At 37.6% G+C, this 23333-nt stretch overlaps 5 protein-coding genes and 1 pseudogene across 6 annotated transcripts; 3 read left to right on the top strand and 3 right to left on the bottom strand.

Annotated features, from left to right (window-relative positions):
• Nucleotides 1-2921, top strand: LOC101295862 (cleavage and polyadenylation specificity factor subunit 5-like). The gene is made up of 7 exons (XM_004308046.1): nucleotides 1-256; nucleotides 406-451; nucleotides 1001-1094; nucleotides 1194-1267; nucleotides 1637-1723; nucleotides 1849-1959; nucleotides 2232-2921. Exons 1-7 carry the CDS (start codon nucleotides 138-140, stop codon nucleotides 2301-2303), a joined length of 603 nt encoding a protein of 200 aa, XP_004308094.1. The 5' UTR covers nucleotides 1-137; the 3' UTR covers nucleotides 2304-2921.
• Nucleotides 2922-3309: 388 nt separating this feature from the next.
• Nucleotides 3310-5659, bottom strand: LOC101292360 (annotated as a pseudogene).
• Nucleotides 5660-11075: 5416 nt separating this feature from the next.
• On the top strand, nucleotides 11076-12510 carry LOC101292074 (transcription factor LAF1-like). The gene is made up of 3 exons (XM_004309164.1): nucleotides 11076-11310; nucleotides 11670-11799; nucleotides 11910-12510. Exons 1-3 carry the CDS (start codon nucleotides 11169-11171, stop codon nucleotides 12508-12510), a joined length of 873 nt encoding a protein of 290 aa, XP_004309212.1. The 5' UTR covers nucleotides 11076-11168.
• Nucleotides 12511-14583: 2073 nt separating this feature from the next.
• On the bottom strand, nucleotides 14584-16623 carry LOC101295376 (remorin-like). Of its 2 annotated transcripts, none has more exons than XM_004308045.1 (5): nucleotides 16234-16623; nucleotides 15658-15690; nucleotides 15408-15495; nucleotides 15190-15271; nucleotides 14584-15089 (listed from the first exon to the last, which is right to left on the bottom strand). In XM_004308045.1, the coding sequence occupies exons 1-5, from the start codon at nucleotides 16427-16429 to the stop codon at nucleotides 14895-14897; spliced, it is 594 nt and encodes a 197-aa protein (XP_004308093.1). In that variant the 5' UTR covers nucleotides 16430-16623; the 3' UTR covers nucleotides 14584-14894. The 2 variants fall into 2 exon arrangements, with proteins under 2 accessions (XP_004308093.1, XP_004308092.1); XM_004308044.1 differs by having other exon boundaries at nucleotides 15658-15708; nucleotides 16234-16591.
• A 2075-nt stretch (nucleotides 16624-18698) lies between these two features.
• On the top strand, nucleotides 18699-19100 carry LOC101291777. The gene has a single exon (XM_004309163.1). It carries the CDS (start codon nucleotides 18699-18701, stop codon nucleotides 19098-19100), a length of 402 nt encoding a protein of 133 aa, XP_004309211.1.
• A 375-nt stretch (nucleotides 19101-19475) lies between these two features.
• On the bottom strand, nucleotides 19476-21771 carry LOC101295085 (transmembrane ascorbate ferrireductase 1-like). The gene is made up of 4 exons (XM_004308043.1): nucleotides 21529-21771; nucleotides 20318-20366; nucleotides 20027-20226; nucleotides 19476-19940 (listed from the first exon to the last, which is right to left on the bottom strand). Exons 1-4 carry the CDS (start codon nucleotides 21670-21672, stop codon nucleotides 19641-19643), a joined length of 693 nt encoding a protein of 230 aa, XP_004308091.1. The 5' UTR covers nucleotides 21673-21771; the 3' UTR covers nucleotides 19476-19640.
• Nucleotides 21772-23333: the final 1562 nt, after the last annotated feature.

The following is a 23333-nucleotide window of genomic DNA, read 5'->3' as shown; positions in this document are numbered from 1 at the left end:
GACTGCTCTGTAAAAACGCGACTCCAACCAAAAACCCAGGGTTTTATTCGTTCCTGGGGTTTGAATCTCTCCCACTCCCAAATCGAAATCCCCAGAAACAAAAACCAGAGGCCGGAGATCTCACCGGAGCTGTAGAAATGGTGACGTCGGCGATGGTCAACACCTATCCACTGTCGAGCTACACGTTCGGGACCAAAGAGCCCAAGATGGAGAAGGACACCTCCGTCGCAGATCGCCTCGCTCGCATGAAAGTCAAGTACGCCACGTCGTTTCTAGCTTCGCTTCGTTTCTTATATTTCCGATTAGTGTTTCAATTTCAGTATCTGTCAAGTTCTATATGCTTTTTTATTTTTTTAAATTTTTTTATAAACCCTAATTTTTTCTTATTCGTGATTGAATTTACAGCTATATGAAAGAGGGGATGAGGACTAGCGTCGAAGCTATTTTACTGGTATGCTCTTGGTGTTTGTGAAATTGTAATTCGATTTTGTTTGAAGATAATCAGAGTGTTCAATTTGATGTTTTCGATTAGAGTTGTGCTTGAGTTTTTGTGTTTAAGATGATTGTTAGATGAGTGAGGAGATTTGACTGATATAGGTTTAGGATCCTTTGTTCTTCTGCGCTGTTTTGAGACCAGGACTTATTTATATGCATGATTGTGAGTGTAATACTTTGTGCATTACCGAGTCGTTGATTGTTTTTTAGGATTGAAGATAGTTTCAGTGTAGAATTTCAATGGATTTGTTCTTCTGTTATCAGAAGCTATGAAAGAATACGGAAATACTTAAGAAATGAGGTTTGGGGTTTATCTTAGCTAAGTAGTTCATGTTTGGTATTCAAGTTCTGTGATTCACAACAGTATGCTAAGCCTATTTCATTTTAACATAAATGGCGTCGATTGATGGAGAAAAGTTGGTCATGATTGTAATTTGAATTTCCACCTCTAGAAGCCTCTCGGTGTTTGCATTTCTGACTGGGATTAAAAATTCTCGTTGTGCAGGTGCAGGAACATAATCATCCGCACATACTTCTTCTGCAGATTGGAAACACGTTCTGCAAACTTCCTGGTGGACGACTGAAGCCAGGAGAGAATGGTATGGATCTTACCCTTCACTGCATCATTTTTTATGGTTTATGCATGGTATTGTTGAAGAACCCTGTCTCTGTTGTCTGTGGATCTTGTTGTTTTGCAGAGATCGAGGGGCTGAAAAGAAAGCTCACCAGCAAACTTGGTGCCAATTCAGCAAACCTTGTCCCTGATTGGCAGGTACTGTTATTTCCTGCCATAATGTAGATAAAAGAGATAATATAAGCTTTATAGCGCTAGTGGAAAACATGAGATATAGAACTTGGAAAAAAGTTGGTTTCATGTTTTATGAGGCAATGAAAGATATGTTAAAGTGCTGAAGCAGCAGGAATGAGACAGATAATAGCATTTTAGGTGCTTCTTTAGAGTAATTTTTCATAAAGGTACATTGGTTTATGGGAAGCTGAAGTATGTCAATTTTATATGCCACCAATTGTATTTGAAGTTCTAAAAATTTAGTAATGAATACGAGCATATATTATAACACCTCAGTGAGCGTGCCAAAACTACATGCTCTACCTTGTTACTTACCTTGGAACCTTGATGCAGATAGGAGAATGCGTTGCTATCTGGTGGAGGCCAAACTTTGAAACCATAATGTATCCATATTGCCCTCCTCACATAACAAAACCTAAGGTAATGGCAGACCCCACCCACAAGACAATCATGGAATATTCTTTCTATTGCTGATTCACATAATCGTCCCTCCCCCCTTCACCATTCTGTACCATGTGCTGATTTTGCCCTGTGGTTTTATGCAGGAGTGTAAGAAGCTTTTTCTTGTTCACTTATCTGAGAGGGAGTATTTTGCTGTGCCCAAGAACCTAAAACTCCTTGCTGTTCCATTGTTTGAACTCTATGACAATGTTCAGGTATGATCATTATATGGCATATGCTCCTGTTATATGTAACCTGAGAATTGGACTTCTGTTCAGTATGAATTTTGAGTTCCGATGCTTTGGCTACTTACCAAATATCTCCAGATTTTTCGCTTACCATCTTCCTAATGCTGTAGTCTATAGGATCGAAAATATGAATTTTCTTTCTTCATCTTCTCACTTTTCTTTCTTTTTGCTTCTTTCTTTCTAATGTATGATCTTCATTTATGCTGTATTTTTTAATGATGTACATTTCTCAATTGCAGAGATATGGGCCTGTTATATCTACAATTCCACAGCAGCTTTCCAGATTCCAATTCAACATGATCAGTTCATGAACTGAGCATGGAACTTAGAAACCCGGATGGAACTTCCAATATAATGACGATCCTATCTTTATTATCATTGCATGGACTGATAGAGCTGAAGATCTGGACATTTTTTCGTTGCTTAACTTGAGTTGGTTAGTTTGGAATTCAGCTATCCAGATGGCTGAAGCATAACTTGTGATATGGTCTATCTATCTATATTGGTCATTACGTTTATTTGCTAATGGGTTTGCATTACTCTTGAAACTTTCTTTGAACTATGTATTCTGTGATGTGCTAGTTCTTGTAGTTTTAGTCTTAACAGCAAGGATACTGTTGTTTCTTCCTGGCAAGGAACATTCCTTAAGTTTCTGTTAGAACTGGGGAGTGATATAGTTAGTTGTAATAGTGTTATTCCAAGATTATTGTGGTTATAATGTCGTAGCAGAACTTACTTGTGCTTCAGTGTATTTGTAATGTTGGGTAGGACAAGGATGTATGTAGGGTGTACGCGGCAGCTTGTAACATTTTGCATCTTGCATTTCACAGCATTCTCATAGATTTCATCTTGAGAAGCTGTCTGACATGTATTGATCTTTGTAGAATTCGCCTTTGATCAAATGAAAGTTTTTCTAGGTGTTTTCTTTAAGATACAAGGCTGATAAATGTAGGATTGTGCTTTGTGTTCTTGTTCTGTGTCAAGTTTAAGTTTAATACCTATTCAAATGCCACAAGCGAAAAGGCTTATGACTGTAAGTGCTGAGCTGCGCCTGAACTAGCCGCCAATAGTGGTGAGATGTATGAAGTGAGGGAGGGGTACTCCATTAGTGGAAGTGATGTTGGTTTTTTTTNTTTTTTTTTTTTTTTTTTTTTTTTTCTAACAGAAACTATGATTACTATTATTATTAGGAAGTTTACAAAGTTAAGGTTTCACGCTTTTCGGCTCTTACAAGTTTTCTATGTACTAGTTCTGCTTTCCAATTTCACAAGCTAAACAGGCCTATACTAACAAACAGAAGTGCTATATATATCTGGTTCACTTGATTTCTACATCAACGACCTTGCGCTCCACTTTGGTCTTAGGAGTGGCAATGTAGAGAACACCATTCTTGAGCTCTGAGTTCATTTTGCTCTTGTCATAGTTATCTGGAAGCTGAAGGCGTGTGTTGTAGAAACTGCAGCTCCTACTAGACCATGCATCATCCTTGTTCTCTTCCTTGTTTTGCCCACCCTTCATAACAAGCGCATCATCCACAATGGACACCTTGACATCCTCTTTAGAGAGTCCTGGCATGCCTGAACCGCATTGATCTCATTCTCATCGTCTTTGATGTCCCAAGGTGCACGAACCTCAACGGCTTCTGGTGCCGGGGAGGGTCATAGTGTCCTTGAAAATACGGTTCATTGTGTCCAGCATGTGGCGCATTGTTCTCATTAGCGACAAGGGGTCTCTAGTAGACCAAATTCCAAAAGGTGAAACATTCACAGCCTACCTTCTAGCACTAGGCATCTTCTCCATTTGAGTCCCTTGGTTATTACTACCCTGATTCACAGCCACGTCAACACCGCCATCTCCACTGGCCTGAGCTCTCAGCGCCGGCAGCCTACGTGGTGGGGGAAGGAAAGCTGGCTGAGCGTGAAATACTAGTTGGCGTAGCTGAAGCCAATGCTTTGCTTGCTAGAAAAGGTGATGGTGATGACGAGGCTAATGTTGAAGCCATAGTACTAGTGACTAGTGACAGAATGAATTCTTTTTGAGAGAGGGAGCTTTCTTATTTCTTGCCAGCTAGAGCTTATTTCTTGAGTTTATAACCAAGTTGATATAAAATAAGGTGTGTGAGTTTCTCGTCATTTTCACATTTACATCGCTTGGAAAATGGTTCAATCAATATGTATGCAAGACTTTAAGAAGCAAAAACATTACTATGCCCTGTGTTCTTCCAGATTCTCTTTTCTTCCATCTTCTCTCTTGCACTTTGAGCCTCCGGCCATTGCCCCACTGAGGCATGCATGTTAGACAAGAGCACATAAACTCCTGATTCATTTGCTTCCAACTCTGTAGCCTTCTCTATCACTTCCTCCGCCAACTTGAGGTGACCTCTTTCTCTGCAACCGCCAAGCAAAGATCCCCATGTTGCTATGTCGGGCTTATACGGCATTTCCCTAACCAGACGTACTGCTTCCTCCAACTGACCATTTCGGCTCAGTAGGTCGATTATGCAGCCATAATGTTCGAGCTTAGGTTCAACCCCAAATTCCTTCTTCATCGAATAGAAGATTCTTTCACCTTCTTTAGTTAAGCCTCCATGGCTACAAGCAAAGAGAGCAGCGGTGAACGTGAAGTCATTCGGCCTCAACCCTTTCTTTTGCATCAATGAGTACATCTTGACAGCGTCCTCTGTTCTTCCGTTGATAGCTACAGACCTGATCATAACATTCCAACAAAACACATCCCTCTCTCCCATCTTGATAAACAGTGTGAAAGCTCTATTTATGTCCCCGCACTTTGCATACATATCCACAAGAGCAGTCCCCAAAATGGCTCCAAACTGAGACCAGTCTTCAATCAAGTAGTGTATCCACTTTCCGAATTCTAAAGCACCCAACTGCGAACAAGCAGATAATACAGAAACAAACGTGTAATTATCCGGTACTTCACTTCTTGATTGCATTTGGACAAAGAGATTCAATGCTTCTTCATGTTGTCCATGCTGGGTGTAACACGAAATCATAGAGTTCCATGAAACTACATTCTTGCAAGGCATTGTCTCAAACATCTTTCTCGCTGTGACAAGGTCACCTGCATCAGCATACACTCTGATCATTAATGTCCATGACACAACATCCTTCTCGCCCATCCGCTCAAACAAATCTCTCGCGTTGCCTACATCCCTTACTTCAGCGTAGCCGGTGATCATTGAATTCCATGACACAATGTCCCTTTCAGGCATAACATCAAACAGCTTCCTAGCACTCTGAACATCACAAGCATTCACATAGAGCGAAATCATGCGGTTCCATAATCCGATAGTCTTCACATACATTTCATCGAACACCTTGCGGGCATCATTCAAATCCACCATTTTGACATATAAATGGAAAAGGGCATGAACAACTGATGGATGGGACTCAAACCCACCCTTTACAATGCGGCAGTGGACTTGTTTGCCTTTTCGGAACCAACCCAATTTAGAACACGAGTTCAACACATATGGGTAAGTAAAGTTATGGGGTTTGAGTCCTCTGTGTGGCATTTCATCGAAAAGGTGGAGACACTGCTCAAATAACCCATTTCCATCATATCCTCTAATCATGGCATTTTGAATCATGATGTTATTACTCAACTGAGGACCCAATTGAGAAAACACGAGATTGGGATACTCCATCGCTCCAAACTCCGTGCTTCGCCGGAGAAATTTGGAGAAGGTTTGGATGTCTTTGTGGAGTGAGGTAGTGACAATGAGGGCATGTATTTGCTTTAACTGTTTGAATGTGCATTGTGGTAGTAATTTTGAGAGTTTGAGCTCTAAGGAATAAGCCATGACATTCACTTTTGCCTCTTTGTTGTTATTTTTTAGAAAACTTTGCTTGTGGGTTCAGGGTTTAAGGGACGGTTTATCAGTGCATTAGAAACAAGAAGAAAATATTCCATTTTGCCGTGTACAAGAATATACGCAGAATCCCAACAACTAAAGCATTTGAAACTCTATAAGAACAAGAACCATCTCTATTAATTAAATTGTGTTTGCATGATCACGTCGACTTTGTTTAACCAAAACGAATCATAGGAAATCCAATTTCATATTGAATCGTTAGTTCTAGCAGTGGACTAGTGGAGTAATTATTCCCCTAGCAGTGAACTATGAAGGAGAATGACAGCTTGGTGCTTGGTGTTCAGCCAAGTTCCTCAACCCAAAACACAAGTCATTGACTTCAATCATACAATCAATTCAAGTTTCATGAACCTATTATATGTCTATATTCCATTGTATTCCTTGCATGATTGTCCTAGAAATTTAAGTTCATTTAACAACCAACAAAATGAAGTACCAGAACAGAGTCGGAATCTTTAGAATATATCCTTCAACATATCCAACTACCCCTCTATAGGGAACAGAATCTTGATGAGTTCATAAAAGCCATATTTTCGGCTTGTGAAGACGATTAGCTATGCATTTTGGTGGATTGAAATTTCTATTAAACCCTAAACCCAAAACTTACTTCAAACAATTAATATGCCCAAAAACGGCTGCTTTATCCTCATTTCCAAGTTCCGAGTGGAAGGATACTGCAGGTTTCCAGGTCGTTTCTTGGTCTTTCCAAATTAAACAGGGAAACTTATATTACCAAATTAATCCGGGAAACTTATGTTTCCCAAATTAATAGGAATAGGGATAGTGAATAGTTTCCGAACTCCTATAGGAATAGGGGTTAGTTTCCAAATGCAACAGGGCAAAGTTCCTCTGCATCTCACAAATCATTAGTTTCAGACAAGTTCCTCCTCGAAAATCTTGCCGAAACATTTGGCTCAAATTTTTCTGTGAGAATGAGTTTTGAGAAGATGTCAACTATGCGTCAGTCGAATGAGAACTTCACATTCGTTAAGGGCAATTCTACCCAGAAAAATTCCGATCCTTTACGCATGCCTATCGAAAACAAGGATCGATGGAGAGAGTTTACTCGAAGCTTGGACGAGGAAGAGGATCAGCAGTTGAAGCCAATAATCTGTAAGAAGCATGTGATGTTCTGTATCCCCAAAACTGCTTATACAAAGAAGTATGGGGACAAAAATGCTTTGCGGGATTCAATTCGAAACAATGAAGAATGGGAAGAGCTCAAGGAGAAAGATTGGATAAACAAGTATTGGAGAGAATCAAATGATATATAGAAGATTTTGTTCTTAGACTTTTTTGTGATTGTAGTTTGTAGTTTTCGATGTGATTAGTGCAATGAAACTACTTTGTTTCAGTGTCTTGGATTCGCAATCAGTTTAGCAAGTATATATTTCTCAGCAGAATAGCAAGTATCAAATATTATACAGATTTCTTTGTACATTTTGAAATGAAGTAGAGTTTGATTCTTGGTTATTCTCTTCAATTTGTTTTTCTTTTCATTTAGTAGTACTATGAAGAGTAGACACAGGGGTTCTATTGAAAAACATTCTCAACTTGGTGTAAAGCCAACTCCTTCACAAGTCATTGACTTTAGTATTCCTGGAATCAATTTAAGTTTCACAAAACCAGATATTCATTCCTCACTAGCTAATATTTCTTGCGTGTTTGTCATAACACTATTCAGAAGTTCTAAAACAACGAAAAGAAAAAAAAGTTCTAACAAAAGTCAGAACCTTCAGAATTCTTAAGCATATACAGCTACCTCTCTCTAGGGAACAGCATACTGATAGTTATGTTTGGCTACATTTTCCTAGAACAAAACTTAATCTCCAAGAACTTGGCATTTAGGTAGTTTTCTCTGAATTTACTTTACAATTGTGATCAACCGATGTATGACGGTTCTGATACGCGTCATAGCTTGAGTTGTTTTTTCTCTTATTCTAAGTCAATTATTTAAATTGGCCAATGAACATAATGAACTAAAAGCTAACGAATGATCCAATCATTTGCTCGCTGTCAATTTGTTGGAAGCTCATGTTTCAGCACCAATTACTTTAAAAAGACCAAACTCATGAAGCCAATGTCTCCGGCCATCTATTCATGACATATTGAAAGAAACAAAATGGAAAAAGAAACTACTTTCGCACTCAATCGATGTTAAAGACAAGGGGGAAAATACAATCTGCTTAAAACAAAGAGCATCTGAATTGTATATATTAGGTGTGAACTGAATAAGTAGTACATAAAGTTCAGGATTAAGTTGGGATAGAAAGTATTGAAGCAAAACAATCTGAAGCCTTACGGCAGAAATATGAGAAAAGCTTACCATGCATGTTACCTTTGAGAATTTCATCACTTTCTACAGAAGCAGCCTTGTATAGATTACAGTTTTCAGAATGTTCTCTAACTAGAAAGCATCAATGAACAAACAATTTCTCTGCTCAACTTTGTGTATACAAAGTAGCTAGAACCCTTTTCTTTCATCGAACAGGTTTGGTGGGATTAGTTAGGTACATCGATCTTGCTGGAGATAAAACAATGGAGCAATCATAAAAGTAAGTAACGTACACCCTAAACCTTAAACCCTTGAACTCTGATGATGGAGACTTCAGATGAATTCAATATTTAGCATATATTGTATCATGTAATTTACTTGATTTGGATATAGTATTGCTGATACTGCATATATAATAAGGTGTCATCTTATTCTTTTAACTCAAGCACTCAGTTTGACTAACAGGAAAAGGACAAAAATTTCTTGGTTTAATTTCAAGGGGTTATAATACAGAAAACTGAAATGATAGTTTATCAATGTGCCGGTTCATACTTGCATTGTGAATAGTTCAATACTTTGCAACTTGATGATCCACTTGAAACAACTTGCACAGGTATTGTTAAGATAAGTACGTAGAGCTTCCTCTACTTGATTGATTAAGCATATAAGAATCTGAAAGAAGAATCTTACAACCTTAACAAGGAAGTGAGATGATGAGAAAAAAGAAATAGGAAGCAGTTGAAGACCTGCATAACTTTATGCAGAGAAGTGAGAGAACCATCTTTTAGGTCAATGGCTAGCTAGTGATTCCATCTTGTCTCAAAGAATATGCAGAGAGTTAGGAGGCAAAGCTGTGAGCCTGTTATATATTGAAGTAACTTGCAGCCTCTGAGAAACTACTAATCCTTTCACAAATAACAGAAGAAAGGTGCTCACAGAATCAGCCATTTTCAGTTTTAGAAATTAAGGTGAATTTCTACCAGATTTCTTTCCAAATACTAACCATTTGAAGAATTATAGAAAATTCTTGCAAAATAGGCAGAATAGGAATAAGTTAGAAGGGAAAACAATGCTAGTTCTTCCCAGACCAAAGAAAACCCAATTTTTTTCAGTTGTTGACAAATTTGGGGAGATTGGGTTGGCAAAAAGATATGATTTTTATTTGTCCTCCCCCATGGAAATAGCCATGCTTGTTAATATTTCTTGTACTTTCTTATATCGCACCATATTTCTATCACTATTTAAAATGTAAAAATACAACCTGTCAAGGAGTTTTAGAAAGAATATATTGGCCATGTGCTTACTCCATCATACTAAATGAGTGGAATGAATTGGTCATTTATATACACTCTCCAATAAAAACAGAGATTGCTAAATAATTGCTTCTGCTTCTTTGTGTAATAGTCATCTGATCATCATCATCAGTTCACCATCATCATCAACTCATTGGTTCATCTGATGACAAATCACAATTTGACAGAAGCGATATTTTCGAATAATCCAACAGATGAAATACTGTCTGCCTTTGATCTTTGTCCATTTGTCCCTTTTTGCATTTCTTTATAGTACCACACCAATCAATCAGTGTTTCAGTATTTGAAATCAATTTCAACAGGAATCCAATTCCATTAATTAGAGTAAAACCAGTCCCCTAATCCCAAATTTCTTTTTCAAGTGGAAAAAAATGTCGGTAGGTTAGAGAGTGAGAGGCTATTAAAATAGTTTCCCCATATATTAGTTTAATGTGAATCACTTGGTTCCCCAAGAGCATCATAAGCTTGCGTAGTAGATAGCAGAAACAGCTTTTCTCTAAGTTTAGGATGGCGGCTTCTGGCTGTTCATTAATCAGGGTTAGAACTTAGAAGTTGGTTCATCTTAAGACAATACTATCAATCACAAGCTGTGCCCTATGAAAGCTATCTTAGCTGTGCCTCATCAGATATACAGAAACCTTTCCTTTATATGGTTCAAATTACTTCTAGCTAAATATGACTAGCAGTTTCCTGCAGATTCACGATTTTGATGTGAAGTCAACACTCATGTTCATGAGTCATCCTTAGGAAGACAGAGTTGCATATATTCTTTAATCTCAAGCGTGATTCAAGTGTTTGACATAAGCATGTTGGTCGTTTCCTATTCTCTTCTTTTACTTCAACCAAGCTAGAAGAAAAGGTTTTAAATATGCATCTGTAAAAACATGTCTGTAAAGACTGCTCTTGGATAATTTACTCAGATTTTTTTGTGTGCTATCTAGGATGTGAGAGCAAAAGAAAATATGGATTCATAACACTGTTAATACATGGCTAAGCATGATCCGAACAAATCGGAAGAAAGAACTTAAGTTCATAATCCAAAGACCAGCTTCAGTCAAGCCCTACAGATATCACAGTACTATCTCAAAGTTTAGAAAAGGATTCGTGAATCCCATGCATGCATGTTTCTTGTGTGAACTTTGATTTGTTTATGTAGTAAGTTTATGATGGTGCTTCAAGCCTAACCAGTTCATTCTTAATTGATGCAATACACAAGTGGTAACATATAAAACCTACTGTGATCCTAAACAATGGGAACAAAGTACAATGTGTAATTTGTAAACCAACTCTTCTCCCAAACTAATACCTGTTATGCACACAATAACCTGTTATACACACAATAGGTACACAGACTTAGAAGTCAATTAGGGGGGTGCGTACAGTGACTTTCTTAAAACCATGAACTCGGCTTATCTCTTGATGAAATATGAAAATACAACCCCATCATAAAATATATAGGTTATGTCCTTTGAAATAAATTAAAAAACAAGCAAAAAGGTCCATGCTTTTGTTCATTCTTTGAAGGAGCATTTTTCAACTAATCATTGCTAGCTATTATAAGTAGCAGAGCTATTGAGGTCATCTGTTCATTCCTCTTTGTCCATAAACAAGCTCAGTTCTCCTGAAACACCTATCTCTCCTTCTCTCACAATTCAGATAAACACAGCGTAAAGTCGAAGCGTGTGTAGTCAGAATGGGGTGCAAGTCATCAGATAGTCCTAAGCCAAAACCAAAGCACAGAAAGGGTTTATGGTCACCTGAAGAAGACCAAAGGCTGAGAAACTACATTATCAAACATGGCCATGGCTGCTGGAGTTCTGTCCCCATAAATGCCGGTGAGTTCTTCTTTTACTGCTTGCTTAAATGTGCTTAGAATTTAAGTTACTTTCTAATTGGTAAGTGGTAACTGTAGAAATGTGATCAGCCTCCTATCTGCTTCAATGTAAATTTTGGTTACTGATTACTATAGCTCAAATATAAATAATCAACTAATTTTTCATGATGAACTGTTTCATCCATTTAGTCTTTTGGAGTTAGTAAGAAGGTTCTCTGAGTCAACAACAATAGAAATTGTTGACGTAGATATCTAAGTAAAAGCGATTGATGGTGACTTTTCTCTATAATTGTTTTACACCTAGTAATTAAATTGTGTGTGTATAGCCATGTAGAAAATATAATACAAGCTTCACTACAGGTTTGCAAAGGAATGGAAAGAGCTGCAGATTAAGGTGGATAAATTACTTGAGGCCAGGGTTAAAGAGAGGGATATTTAGTAAACAAGAGGAGGAGACAATCCTCAACCTTCATTGTATGTTAGGCAACAAGTAAGCATTTGTTCAAGTACTACAAACTTTTAACAGTTTTTATAAAATTGACAGAAGTGATTCTTCGGAATCGTGGGTAATTAACTTTCTGGGTCATGAATGATGTTTAGGTGGTCTCAGATTGCACAACATTTGCCTGGAAGGACAGACAATGAGATAAAAAACTTCTGGCATTCTTATTTGAAGAAGAAGGTGGCCAAAGCTGATGAAGATCAAGATCAAATGGAACTAGCTCAAAGCAAATCACAGTACACAAGTACTTCAAGCTCTGATCATAACTTAGATCAGCATTCACCATGTTCTGAAAAACTCACAAGCACCCAAATTCCAAGTTACAATGAATCACCAACATTAGCTCCACAAATTGATAATCAAAGTCAAAGACCAAGCCCCTTGCCAAGGGTTTTGTTTGCTGAGTGGCTTTCACTAGACCATGTTCAAGGGGGTAGCATTGGAAACAATATTGGCATTGATCAACACAACTATAATCCGCGAGCAGATCATGGCCTTGGGCAAAGTTACACATACAACAATGAGGCAACATTTGGCACTAGTGGCTTCCATCATGGTCCGTCTACGCGGGACATAATGAACTCAGAATTTCGATATGATCCTCAGGATCTGATTCCAGGAACTGGGTTTGTTGATTTTATATATGAGGGTGATTTAGTTACTGATTTTACCTTGCATAATGATGTGATGTATATGTAAGGGGGTGAAAATGTAACCTCTACTATGTTTCTTTATAATAGCATGTGAATTTGCTAGTGAGAGATTTCATAGTGCTTATTCTTGCATGTGAATTTGCTGCTGGATACACATAAAACCACTCTTTGTTTGTCTCAACTCATGTCTTGTATTTGATTTGCTCCTCTTTCCTATTGTTGGTATAAGATTTATTGGCAATTCCTTATGGTCAAAATACACAAGGCACAAACCGCACTTCATGTCCTGGAGACATAAGATAGCTCAAGTGAAGATTGAAGACTTGACCGTTCTCAAGTGCATCAGGTAGTTCATGTGCATATGCATCACATATTCTTCACTGAGAATGGCAGTTTCACTTGTCATCCTAGATTGGATGATACCCATGCTTGTATCTATCCTGATCTCTGAGTCTGTCCAGGTGTATATTCAAATGTATTTGCTTCAGTTGTTAAGTATTTGAATCTCAAATCCTTTTAGCAAAACATTAGTTTATTCGTACTTAGGCTCCAAGTCAGTCTAGGATGGTGTGGCAAACCAACCCGTGACCACATGACTAGAGCCTCATTGAGTCCAGCTGGGTTTCTGTGATACACAAACCAAGTCAGCAGCTAGTCCATGTGATCCACCGCCCAAGCTATCAGCTGTCCTAAATGCCCTCTTAAGAAAAGTGGTTTTGTAGAGTCTTTGTGCCTGACCAAACTGATTAAGTTTTTCAAAACCATTTGTCTTTTTCTGTTGGCTTCATTCCCATTTGGGAAAATCTCTCCTTGCCTCTGCTTTAGGCGTGTTGGATCTGTCAGTCCCTTTTTGTCCTACTTTCAGGAAGACAAATCACTACAGCCCAAATATGAAGCCATCTTGATTTGGCAATTGTGCCTGCCCGTTCATGGCTTGCACTTTGCCTATATATATGAGGCTCTGCTCCTCATACTCTTTGGTTGTTGAAAATTGTCATTTGCATTTTCTCCCCTTGAGTCTTAGCATTATTGCTCCTTTGCTCCTTTGCTCTAAGTCTTCCTCGTTGATTATAAATCTTAGAGCTGAGCACCAAAACATTTTCAAAACCCATTTCATTGTTCATTGTTCATGCATACCTTGAGAGCGGTCTAGGTGATGCAACCCGGTGAAGTCTTCTTAGAGAATTAGCTAAAGGCGTTAGTTAAGTTCTGCTTTGAAGCTTAGCATAGCCCTATGTGTAAAACACTTGAGAGATAAGAGAGCAAGTTCAGTTGAGTGCTAGTGGTAGACTAGGCAGTATGACTAGGCGTTGTGCCATCCTCTGAGTTGTGAGTCTTGTAAGAAGTGTGTTTACAATAGTGGAAAAGTTTGCCTCTCAGGAGTTAGAGGCACGCAGTTTTTCTTCCTGGTTGCAGGGTTTCTGCGAGTAAAAAACATACTGGTGTTATATCTTTACTTTCCAGTATTCGCATATTTACATTCACAACTTAGTCTCACAGCAAACAGGATAGCCAAATCTTTGCTATCCTTGTAAGCGGGATAGAGCAAAAAGTTGTCAGGGCCTATTCACCCCCCCCCCCCCCCCTTCCTAGGACCTTCACCTATTGCTTCTTTCTTAGCTGGTCTATATGCAATTATATATAACTTGGCTACCGAAGCAAATCAAATGGATTTAGCTTTAGCATCTTTTTACAGCTGAAAAGTTGGCACCACCCACATTGGAAGTAGCTCGGTCATCTTCACCAGGTCTTAGCATGAGTGGTGTAAGGAAAAAGCTTCTATTTCGGAGGGTCAAGGCACCAATATCATCTGTCCTTGATCTCCACTAGTTTTCTTGGATATGAAGATTTGAAGTATATGAAAAAGGCAGTTCCATTTTCCAACCATATAAGCTTCATTTGATGAAAAGCCTCATTAACATGTTTTATTGTGAGGAGGACTGGAAAAGAACAAAGAGAAATGAAATGAAGTTATTGCTGGTGTTATCACCAGTAATGGCGGGTAAAGTTGACACTATGGATGGTTGTTAAAGGTCAGTATTTGACTACATAGAAAGACAAATCAGTTGGAGAAGTGCAACCAAATCAACTTTTCCTTTCCATATGTCTCTTGCTAAATCCAGATGAAAAAGACAAGCAATTATGAAATACTAACCCAACAGTTCACTAAAATGCCTCATAAATGGCTAAACTTTATGAATTCACTTCTGCAGAATTGAGAGCTTAAATACAGACACAGGTACTTATCACACTACTCACAAAATAAAATGTGACACTGACAAATTCCCCCATTTTACATAAGAAACGAACACATCTACAAGTGAACAAACAAATGTACCTCAATCGAATGAAATATACAAATAACTAATTCAAATGTTCTTGTTCTTGTTGTCAATCAATTTGTGGACCTGAATTCAGTTCAATGTAGCTTCAGAAAAAACTTAGGAGCTTTTTAGGAGCTTTTCCAGTGGCTCGGTATTTAGCAGCATTTTCCTCTGCCTTGAGAAGATCTTCGGCACGCTTAGCTTCAATCAGTGCCCTCTTTTCCTCTGCAGCCTTGTGGATCAAAGCTATCTTGTTCTTCATCTGCTCCACAGCCTCTGCCTTCTTCTTCTCCAATTTTTCCTGCTCATTGTAACACAATTTGTTTAAGCTAAAACGTTCGAACACGAAATAATTGCCACAATAAGATTACATGTCAGATGAGCAAATTTTTCTTAGTTACCTCAATTATTTTTAGCTCAGCCTCCACACTTGCCTTCTTGGTGTTCTCCCATGATCCAACAACAGATAACTTCTTATGAGCTCTGTTCACCAACATGGCAACAACATCATACATTTTCATTTCATTACAAACTATGTCAAATAAAAATATTGGCAAAGATTGTGTTCAAAATGTGATTAGCGATTAACTCTCAAGAATCAAGAAGCTCTAGCTCTTACTTGTTCTCTACTTTCGATTTCTCACTTTCTTCCCATGCATTGATTAGTGATATCTTTTTCTCTGTTTCAACTCTTGCAAGCACAGCATCTGATCATGAAGAAGAAGAAGAAGACAACATGATTAACATGTGATCATGAAAAAGAAGACGACAAGATTAACATGTTAATTGAACCTAATAATACAAGTAACGTGCACAAGAACTATTAAGCAGTAATGAAAAGGACCTGGAATGAAATTAATCAAACTCACCTCGATCCGAAACCTCCTTGCTCTTCTTCTCTTCTGCTGGTTCACAAGGTTCTATATTAGCACAAGAAAGTAATGCTTCTTTTAAACTTTGTGATATAAAGGGTTAACAAAGAAAGAAAATATAGGCAATGAAATTTTCCTAGTCTCAAATTTGAAACAAAGATTTCAAAATCAAATCACCCTCAAGGCCTCAACAATAAAGTTCATAACATAACCGAAAGGAACCTAAAGCTGAACTGCAAAAGGGTATCAAGAAAAAGGACAAAGGAGAATAATTTTTGTCATTTACCAAGTACCAAGAAATTAAAAATCAGTAAAACAAATTAAAATTCCATGCATACAAATATGTCAGGATCCCGTAAACCCAAGTCATCAACTATCAAGAATAAGATGATTATCAGTAGGGGAAGAACAAAAACTGGTAAGTCTAGGATTTGCTTTCTTTACCAACTAAGCAAATAAAGTAAAGCTTTAACAAAAATGAAAGCAAAACCAAAGTGAAAGGAGGATTAATCTTTTTTTTTTTTTTAAAGTCGGAAAGGAGGATTAATTAATAAGTAAAGGAAGAATTTATACTCTCAACAATAGCAACAGCCTTCGACTCATCTGCAGGCTCTGGCGCCTTCTCTTGTGATTTCTCCTTACACTCCTCTTTCGGAGCTTCTTCAACCGCCGGCTTCTCTTCTGATGATGTTGCAGGTGTGGCCGGAGCTGGAGGAGGATCCGAGGGTGTTTCTGATTCTAGCTTCTTGGGCTCCTCTGACTGTGCCATCTTTGTCACTTAAGTTTTAGAGAGAGCTAGAGATGAGAAAGAAACAACCTAGGAAGCTTTGAAAAGGGAACGAGCTCACTGTAGTGTAGAGTAATTTATGAAGAATATAGAAGCAAAAGCATCAGAGAGAGATATAGGTTGAGATTGTGTACAGATATTATTAGTTGAGAGAAGGTAACTGTTATATGAAAATGAAACCCTATTAGCTGGATGATAACTACAAGTGGCCTATTGTGAGTTGGCATACTTTTTGAGCAAGAAACATTGGAGTGTGACCAAATTCCTATATAGAAATCAAATAGAATACATATCAAAAAGCTAAAATTGTTGTTTCCTAAAGTAATTGATGAGCATGTTGACATATTAAGATACGTATTGAAGTTTAAGTAGAAACCAAACATGATACATGTACTGAGTTAGTGAAACACGTAATGTTCGTTTAAGAGAATTACATGTATCTATTAACTTGATATTGAATATCATGGGATAGCAACCCTTTGATGCCACCTTATTGTACATGATAAACCAGCATAACTGTTCATCTTTTATCAAGTAATGCAATAAATTTTGATTAACAAAAGAGTAAGCTTTCCAGGTGAGTGATTAAAAAACCTTAAAAGGTTGTATTAATTTGAGGTTCAATATTCAAACGATGATGTTTCTTTCTATTTTCATGACAGATCGAGATAGACTTTCATTGTTGGTTTTGTCTTAGCAATTAGGGTTTTGATCTTTTCGTTTTCAAGGTGAATATGAATATGCGTAGACCTATTTAAGAGACAAAATACCATCTGTTCCAAAAAAAAAAAAAAAGACAAAATACCAGTGGTTTCCATATATAGATATTCAAAAATCAGGAGATAATGCAATTTAGCCAAGAAATATGAGGTCAGCACAGCTCATCAAGTACCAGAATTCTTCTCTGGGCTTCGTATCCGTAACGGAATCTTTGTGAGCCACGTGGTTACTTAGTAACGTGACACGTTAGCAGCCAGCAGTCACAAACACCGTCGAACGGGAAAGGTTAAATTCTTTTTTTGTTTTTTTTTTGTGAGAATGAAAGAAAGGTTAAATCTAGAAACCACACCACAGTTCTTTTTTGTTTATTTTAAGTTTTCATCCATAATATATAATCGGGTTAATTTGTATGACATAATACGATAAGATATTATTGACACAAGACACCAACATTATAAATGTCTTGTGTTTAAAATGACTTGTAAAATCAAAAGTCCATTTTCATATAAGCTAGAAGAAGTTGCAGTTCGATCTCGATCATTGCTTACTTTGGTCATTAATTATGAATAATCCTTTTGCTAAACTAATTTCAGAAGCAGGGGTGTGCATCAGCATCACAGCTACTTGATAGCCACCAATATATCAAAACTCATATTTTAGTTGTCATCATATCCTTAATTCGTGGATATATCATATATGGTAGATAGTGGTAATAGTTGGATCTCTGATGAAGAGGAGGTAGACCGTAGACATACGATGGAGTTGATCGATGTGTCTTGCTGGTATATCTAAACGTTGAACATTCTCTTCACCACAAAATAAAAATTTCAACGACTGGTATTGGTGCACAAACAAATAATACATAGTTTAGTTGCAGGAAAATGAATTAATATATTTTCACATACACCCTTACAATTCCCTAAATTTTTTGAAAGAGAAAAATTCATAAGCATCTCGATCTTATGTATAAAGTAGGAAACGAATTGAAAGTATGTAAGAAACATGGCAGCCTTTTATTAGTATCGCTTTTTTTGGCAATGTGCCATTTTCCATGCTTGTATTGGTTTTATTTACGTTATGATTCGTTGGAGCCCGAATGTAGGAATTTCTACACAGATGATGATATATAGATCTCCATGGGTTATTGGTTCTGTCATGTAGAAACAGATTTTCATTGAATCATTATCGATACAACCTTTACATTATATATGCATTACAACAATAATTTTGCTGCTATAAATCTACAATTACGACTCTACACCTATGATATGTATTGAATGCAAAGATACACAATAAGTGTGAATGAAATCAATTAGGTAGATAATGAGGAAGAGAATGGGGCATGATAGGAGGAGAATAATTATTAACTCTAACACCCCCCCTTCAAACTGAGCGGCACTGAACGCACAAGTTTGCCACAAAGAAGATTCCTTTACATGGTATCAGCCTAGGTCTAGGTCCTTACCTTTTCCTTCCTCTTCATTCCTTTTCAGTGTCTCTCCTCTTCCAGTCTTCCTCCTCTCATTCTCCCATGGCTGCCAACCCCACAAACCCTTCTCAAAACACATCCCAATTCATCAAATTATCTGAAACCAACTATCTTAAATGGACTCGTCAAATTCGTTCATACCTCAATGGTGCTGGCCTTTGGAGCTATGTTGATGGCTCCATCCCTGCGCCCTCTCTCACCACCGAGACCACTGCCACTGAGACTGTTCCAGCCAAGACCATCCCTAATCCCGAGTATGTCAAATGGTTTACCACGGATCAACAGATCTTCAATATCATGATTACCTCATTGACTGACAGCGTTTCTGATCTCACTGTTGGTTATGACACCTCTAAAGAGGTTTGGGATTGCTTGGCTCGCCATTTTTTCCAGAAATCCAATGCTAGTGCCTCCAGTCTCAAGTTGCAACTCCTTGAGCTCTAGAAAGGATCCCAACCTGTTGATGTGTATCTCCGGCATGCGAAGTCTATTGCTGACTCCTTATCACTTTGTTCGTGAAAAAGTCGCACTTGGGAGTCACCAAGTTCATTTTGTCCCATCAGTAGATCAACCAGCTGATCTCCTTACCAAACCCCTACACAGGCAACGCCATCATCTTCTTTGTGGCAAACTTGTGCGTTCAGTGCCGCTCAATTTAAAGGGGGGTGTTAGAGTTAATAATTCTTCTCCTCCTATCATGCCTCAATCTCTTCCTCATTATCTGTCTAATTGATTTCATTCACACTTATTGTGTATCTTTGCATTTAATACATATCATAGGTGTAGAGTCGTAATTGTAGATTTATAGTAGCAAGATTATAGCAGCAAGATTATTGTTGTAGTGCATATATAATGTAAAGGTTGTATCAATAATGATTCAATGAAAATCTGTTTCTACAGGTTCACGCCATTTAAGAATGGCGATCGACTTCGTCCAATTAACACTATATAACAACATCAATATCATGTAGGCTAATATATGATTCATATTTCTGAGTAGCTGTTGTCGTCATCCACAGGAGCCTGAGAAATGACTGAGAATATCACAAAGACCCCAAACAATATTGTAACCAGAGCAGTGAAGTTGACAAGAAATGCCTCGCTTCCATACTTTTCGAGTCCACTGCTCTCGAGGAATGTCAGCTTCTCCAAGTACCCCAAGGTAGCATTGCCGACGGCCAAAACGTACACGAGAAGCCCCAGTATCACATGCCATGGAACTGACTCGCTTCTTAGTCCTGGACTTCCTTTCGGGTAGAAGAACACCAAGAACCCATATATCCACTGCCATGTCCACAAAGAACAAATGTTATATCATCAAAACCCTAAGTTCCTTTGATCAGATTCCTATATTGGCATGGATTATGTACCTGAATACCATAGAGGCAAATAACCCCAATGCCAATCCAGGAGTGGAGACTGTAAAGATTGGCAACGCCAGACTCATTGTGGTTCTTGAATGCAGCACAAATGCCGACTATGCCGAGTACTAGTGCGATAGCATGAAGAACCAGGTGCACTATTTTCTTCACATCTTTCCTCAAAGGAAGTGATTTGTAACTGATAATGGCTGGAACACACACAAAAATGATGCATCAAATTGATCATGATCTTATATATGTGCCAGAAAACTGTGTATATAAAATGCTTTTACTACCTACCTTCTCCTCCGAGGATAATTAATCCCAATACCATGAGAAAAGGATGGAGCTGTAATTTGAAAGAAAATTAAGGATCAGAATAGAATGATAGGTGACACATTACGAACCATATAGAACCAAGCATTTTCTTTTGTTTTTACTGCCCATCTTAGTTTTTCTTCCATAAAAAAACAAATGGGGAGAAAAAAGGACACTCAATTGTAAAATGATAGCTACAAATTCAGATAACAACAAACCCTATGCTTACTAATCCATTGATTACGTCCACTTGATTCCAAATTCTAAAAATATATGATAGATGGCTAGCCCACGTGTTTCACTGATTTATCTATTTAACAAATAGCTAAAAATAATTAATTTTCAAGCTACTTAATTTGTAGCACTCAACATCAAAGCATTTATTCTTCAAAAAAAAAAAACATCAAAGCATTTATAAGAATGTGATTTTTTCGGGGACCATATAATATAATTTTGATAGCATATTTCATGGCAGGGCCAGGACGTTTCTTCCCTACCTAGTTTAATTTTCCAAACCTATCTGATATTCTACACAAAACAAACTAAGCATGGCACCCTGAAAGGAAAAAGGTTCAAAGAGAGTATGGTAGATAGATGAATGTTAAGTTAGAAGGGTAGAGAGACAAACATCATTCTCTATGAAAATTTATTAAAAAAAAACAAAAAATATACAATAAGTTAGAAGGGTAGGTGAAATATGTGAAGGGTAGGTACTCAGTGACCTGTATTTAACCATTTAGGGTTGAGCAATCAGATAAGTATAAGTAACTAAAATAGTAAACACGAAACTGAGGCATCAGTTTCACAATTTCAACCATAAGCAAAACACGAGCCTGCTTGTGTCAACCACATACTTGGTTCAATAATGTTCTACAATCCCCTCAATTATTTTTAAAACACCTCCTCCATAGAAAAAAAATGGAATAAGGGTCACATAAGGTAGGTGCGAATAAACTAATTTTCCATGATTATTGATTTATTTTACCAAAAAAAAAAAAAGGAAGAAGAAGAAGAGAATGAAAGGGTATCTAATACCATATGATGGATTCTTGAGAATGAAGATATATGTCTATAGAGGCCGTTGATTAAGTAATATAGAAGCTAGACGAAGACATTTTCCAGAGGAAGAAACAGTCGCCGGTAAAATGAAAACAGAACCAGAAACAGAAACGGAGAGAGAGAGGTCGACTTACGTTGAAGATGAGGTTCTTGTTGGTAGCTTCCCATGCGAAGCCACCTCGGAAGTATATAGACCAGACCAGAACCAGAACCAGAACCGCGACCCCGAGCCCGTGCGCTACGAACGTCAACGGAGTCGATGGTACTCCTAAGGCCATCTCTCTGGCAGTCTCTCTTTCTTTCTCTCTTCCTCTTCTCAACTTGAATCTACGAGCGAGTAATGAAATATGAAGCCCTACATATTTATCTCCACCAGAACGGACAGTCTGTGATGGATGCCACGTGGCTTTTTGATAAGAGGGGCTTCTTTTTTCTTTTTCTTTTTTATGACGCTACACACACCAAAACCTGTCTCGTTTTTTCTACTTAACGTGTGTAGCCCAAATTGTTTTTCGACTTTTGTTTTGTCCTGGGGTCTGGGTTAGTGTGTTTCTTTCCTCAGCATAATATTTAGGCACATCATGAGGGGGTCTCAGTTTTTGTTCTTCTGAGGGAATCATCTAGGCTTTTATCATGAGGTCTTTTACTTAAGCTTGTATGGGAAATTGGGAATATTATAGGGCTATGGCCTATGATAACGGAAAATGTAGCATCTTAATCATGGTGATGTACTAATGCAAGTTATTGTACAAACCGTATGTTTTAACAAACCAAGGCACATCTTGCACTAGCTAAAGCAGTGACGGATCCAGGAATATTCTTAAACTGGGTGGGCTTGAATTTTGTTGTTGTTGTTGTATTTCATAGGTTGATCACAAGGAAGCTAGCTAGGGAACTCGAGTATCACTCTTAGAATCTTGTTACCAATTGAAAGTCATGTACTACTATTTCCGAGTTCGATCAATGGTTTTACAGGAAGATTCGCTTTCAGTACGTTTAGTGCATGTGATGATACATCAAGTAAACTAATTTCAAAGGTTAACAAGTTCTATATATTAATTGGTAGTTTGATATTTTCATTTGAAAACACCTACTATAATTTTGTATCTAACAAATTTAGGTATATACTTTTGTATCGAACGAATTTAGGTCTAACTTATCTACGTACGTACATGTACCTTATAACATGAGTCTGGTAGCTTTTAGCAACAAACAACAATATCTATGGAATACTCGCACTTAACAGATCTAGGACGTAAACTTTCTATGGTGATGCACCTAATAGTCAAAAGTATCAAAATTAAAGAACTCCGAAACAACATAAATCAAAAAACCAAATTCCGCTTAATGCTTCAAACAGGGCCTCAGATTTCACAATCAACTAAAATCGTACCCGCAACAGAAGAAATCGAAAGAGGAGAGCCAGTGGCGGATCTAGGGTTTAAAAGTTAGGTGAGCGGAAAAAAATATCATCAACAATAGGTAAAATTCTTAATAAACCTAGCTTAACCCCTTATCCCTATTCCCTAGTTAGACCAAATTGAGAAATCCCCAATTCCCAAATCATAACCCTAAATGCCCAAATCTGATTTTCAAAATGCAATTTATGTTGGGAATAAAATAGAGGATTAAGAGATTAAGAAAAATACATTTGTATCTGAGATGAAAAGGATTGAGAGTGGATGTAGCTTAGATGAAGAGATTGAGAGACTGAGAGATGAAGAAAAAACAGACCAAGAGAATAGAGATGATGTGATGAAATAAAACGAAGAGATTGAGACTTGAGAGAATTGAGAGATTGAGATAGAGATTGAGAGATGATCACTATTGATCATATGAAGAAAGAAGAACAGAAAAAGAAGACTGAAGAGGGAAGAGCAGAAATACGTAGAGAGAGAATGGAGAGAAGAAGAGTGCACGAGAGATACGTACTGCTAGA

This window comes from Fragaria vesca, linkage group LG7 (assembly GCF_000184155.1).
Source record: "Fragaria vesca subsp. vesca linkage group LG7, FraVesHawaii_1.0, whole genome shotgun sequence".
Taxonomy (NCBI): Eukaryota; Viridiplantae; Streptophyta; class Magnoliopsida; order Rosales; family Rosaceae; genus Fragaria; species Fragaria vesca.
The sequence above is the reverse complement of the archived record's forward strand: the minus strand, read 5'-3'. Positions and strand labels throughout refer to the sequence as shown.